This window comes from Nestor notabilis, unplaced genomic scaffold (assembly GCF_000696875.1).
Source record: "Nestor notabilis isolate BGI_N333 unplaced genomic scaffold, ASM69687v1 scaffold6704, whole genome shotgun sequence".
In the NCBI taxonomy this organism is placed as follows: Eukaryota; Metazoa; Chordata; class Aves; order Psittaciformes; family Psittacidae; genus Nestor; species Nestor notabilis.
The window spans coordinates 42,568-46,172 of NW_009925969.1; the positions used below are offsets into that span (position 1 = coordinate 42,568).

Sequence of the window (3,605 nt, forward strand, 5' to 3'; positions counted from 1 at the left end):
GGGGGGGGGGTGTGTAAGATGCTACTGGATAGAATCATGGAAGCATTTAGGTTGGACAAGACCCTGAAGATCAAGTCCAACCGTTGGCCTAGCACTGCCAAATTCACTACTGAATTGTGTCCCAAGGTGCCACATCGACATGTCATTTAAATACCTCCAGGGATGGCGACTCAACCACTTCCCTGGGCAGCCTGTTCCAATGCCTGACAACAATCTCTGTGAAGAAATTTTTCCTAACATCCAATCTAAACCTCCCCTGGTGCAACTCAAAGCCATTTCCTCTGCTACTCAGGAGACTGACGCCCACCTCACTATAACTTCCTCTTAAGCAGTTGTAGAGAGCAATAATGTCTCCCCTTAGTCTCCTCTTCTCCAAACTAAACCAGTCCTCTCAGTCACTCCTCACACAACTTGTTCTCTAAACCCCTCAGCAACTCTCTTGCCTTTCACTGGACCTGCTCCAGCACCTCAATGTCTCTCTTGTAGTGAGAGGCCCAAAACTGAACAGGATTCTAGGTGCGGCCTCACCAGTGCCCAGTACAGGGGACAATCACTACCTTGGTCCTGCTGGCCACACCATTGCTGATACAGCTTAGGATGCTGCTGTGCACTGCCAGGTCATAGTCAGATGGCTGTTGACCAACACCCTGAGTCCTTTTCCACCAGGCAGCTTTCCAGCTGTAGCAACCCCAAGCCTGTACCGTTGCATGGGGTTGTTGTGACCCAAGTGCAGGACCTGCAGCTTTGGAAGATCTGAGACTATATCAGAAAGAGTGGTTTGTTGTTTGGTTGATTTTTGTTGGTTATTTTGGTTGTTGTTTTGGTGTTAGTAGTTTTTTTTTTTGGGGGGGGGGGGGGGGGGGGGGGGTTGGTTTTTTGTTTGGTTTTTTTTTTTTTTTTTTTTTAGCAGAAAAGCTCATACATTCAAGGAGATGGGACCAAGTTTAATCCAATGAGCCATTTTGTATTTCTGTATGAAATTATTATTCAAATGCTGAAAACATAAAAAGACATTTTGGGACATAATAGCTTTTCATATTCATTAAATAAGGGCACTGCTCTGACTGGTAGAGATAAATAGAAAGATAACCTTTAAAGATGTTTTATAGGCTTAAACTAAATCCCATCGTAACTGACAGTTGACCAAGACAGAACAACCTGGCCCATATGTCAAATATTTCATAGCCTAGTTCCAAACAGATTAGATTAGGTATTCTCTCCCAAATGTGATTTGTTATTTGATTTGAAGACAAAAATTGAATTATACAATGTTTTGGTTATCTTGTTGGTCAGAAAGCATTAATGTATTCAGGAAACCTCAGGCAAAACTAAAGAGTCTAAGATAAACTATACTTAAATTTGCCTTCATGCTAAGTTTCATTCTATAAAGCCAGATGAATTGTACTTTATACATGTTAAGTGGTTACCACCTTCCCCTCACGTTTCCTCTGTGTGCCTTTTTCCTCCCACTCCCAAGCATCTCATTTTGCAATTAAATGGACATCCACAAAGATATGCACGTACGTAAAGAATTCTCTTTCTGAATATCCTCCAATTCTAATCGTTCGCAGTCTTCGTTATGTTGATGTTCATCTCTGACTTGGGTATTTGAAGATGGTGTAAAACCAACATAGGCGTATCTTCTTCCATATCTTCTACCTGTAATAGTCTGATATCTTCTTGATGGTTTGGGCCAGGCAGGTTTGCCAGCTTCTTGATCCATTGCTGTGTAAGATTATGGAGGAAAAAGAGACTCATTAGACAACACTATGACTTGATAATTTCCCTCTTCTCCAACTCTTTAATATAATTTTTTAGCAAGAATTTCCTATTTCCCTGAAGTTTGGAGCCAGATGTCACTTGTTTTTTTGTTTTGTTTTTTTTTTTTTTTTTAAATGCAATACACTTTTGCATGTAGCTGTGACACAACACATCTGTCAGCTTACAAAAAAGTCTGCAAGCATTACAATGGAAAAGACTTCAGGAAATGCAACAAAATTGAGCTAGCCCTGGCTGGCTTACCTCTGTGATGGAAAGTGTACAATTGATCAAGTCACACCTTCTAAAACAAGAGTCCCAAGTCCCAGAGAGAAGGCTTTATTCTTCACACTAGGTAACATGTGTAGGCATGGCCATACAAGGCAATTGTCCACATATGGTTCCTATTTATAGCAGCATTCTGTATTAATGGATCTTAATGCTTTTGCCAAGAAAACATGAGGTAAGTTGTATAAGTAAATTTGAAAAACAGTGGGGGAAAGCTGCCAATATTATAATGGAGATTTTAATACAGCAGTAGAATCAGCTATTACCACAGAATGGTTTGATTTGGAAGGGAGCTCAAAGCTCATCTAGTTCCATGCTCCCTGCCATGGGCAGGGGCACCTTCCACTAGACCAGGTTGCTCAAAGCCCTGTCCATGAACACTTCCAGGGATGTTAAGATGCAGAGTTTCATTCTCTTGATTTATTCTCTAGCACCTGATTTAAAATCAGAAATACAGTGAAAATCCACACAGGTTCACTTTCTGGGACATTTCTGTTGTTTGTTTTGGTTTACTACTGTCTCATAAATCAAAACCAGGGCCCCCAAAAGACTTGCTATTAATAGCTCAATAGAAGGGTTCATATCCAAAGGGTGTTGCTTGTACAAATGCATTTAGAAGTTCAGTATTTCAGATGCTCAGTGGCTTTTTGTGTCCCTCTAACTCACTTGATATGGAATTAACAGTGTAGTCATTCAAGGAGTCAAATTGAAAAGGAGACGCTGAAGTCCATGAAAATAAAGTCTGCAACCCTTAACACAGTTTTCTGAACTTCAGAAAAGAAAGCTTTTTTCTTTCCCAACTATGAAACTGATCTCTCCACTGCTTTTTAAAAGCGAATATCTATATGCAAAAATACAATTTATTAGCAGTTATTTTATGCAGCTTCAAGCAGAAAAACCACTATGTGGACTGCCTAAAAGATACAACTGCACACATGTACCAGCTATCAAAGAGTCCAAGTAGGGGTTTTTGTTTGTTGGGATTTTTTTTTGGTTTTTTTTTTTGTTTGCTTTTTTTTTGTTTTGGTGGGGTTTTTTTTTGTTTTAAACTAGCCTTACTGTTAAAGCTGCCTCTTTATTAGGGCTGACATACAGGAAACTAACTCTGTTAAGTTTTCTAACCTAGCATAACTCACAAAAATAAAATGCAAGGGGGGAAAAAAAAAAAAAAAGGGAGTATTTTCTTGGCATGCACTCTTGTAAATCATATGATCCTTTAAAAGCTTTAATGAAGTAAATAGAAGAAAGCTACCTACTGTAAGCTAGACTTTCTGGTAGGAGCTAGTCTTAAGAGGTTCAGACACATAACATTCTGTAAGATTTTGGTCTACAATTACCAGCATGGCAATTCTGAAAACATTTCCTAGCAACTCTGCACATCAGTCAAATTTCCACGGAAAAAATAGAAAAAAACCAAAACAAACAAAAAAACCACCAAAACCCACACACCTCTCCTCCCCACCCCCCCCCAAAAAAAAGCCACAACACAAACTACACAAAACACACACAAGAAAAAAAAAATAAACACAGAAACATGAGTTGTATAATTCTGGTGGAAG

At 39.3% G+C, this 3,605-nt stretch overlaps 1 protein-coding gene across 1 annotated transcript in view; it reads right to left on the reverse strand.

Annotated features, from left to right (window-relative positions):
• PJA2 (praja ring finger 2, E3 ubiquitin protein ligase) overlaps positions 1–1,723 on the reverse strand; it is a 22,697-nt gene extending 20,974 nt beyond the window's left edge. Inside the window, exon 1 of the mRNA XM_010013299.1 lies at positions 1,525–1,723. Within this exon, the coding sequence (XP_010011601.1) occupies positions 1,525–1,723 (199 nt within the window). The remainder of the gene's footprint in view (positions 1–1,524) is intronic.
• Between the last annotated feature and the right edge of the window lie 1,882 nt (positions 1,724–3,605).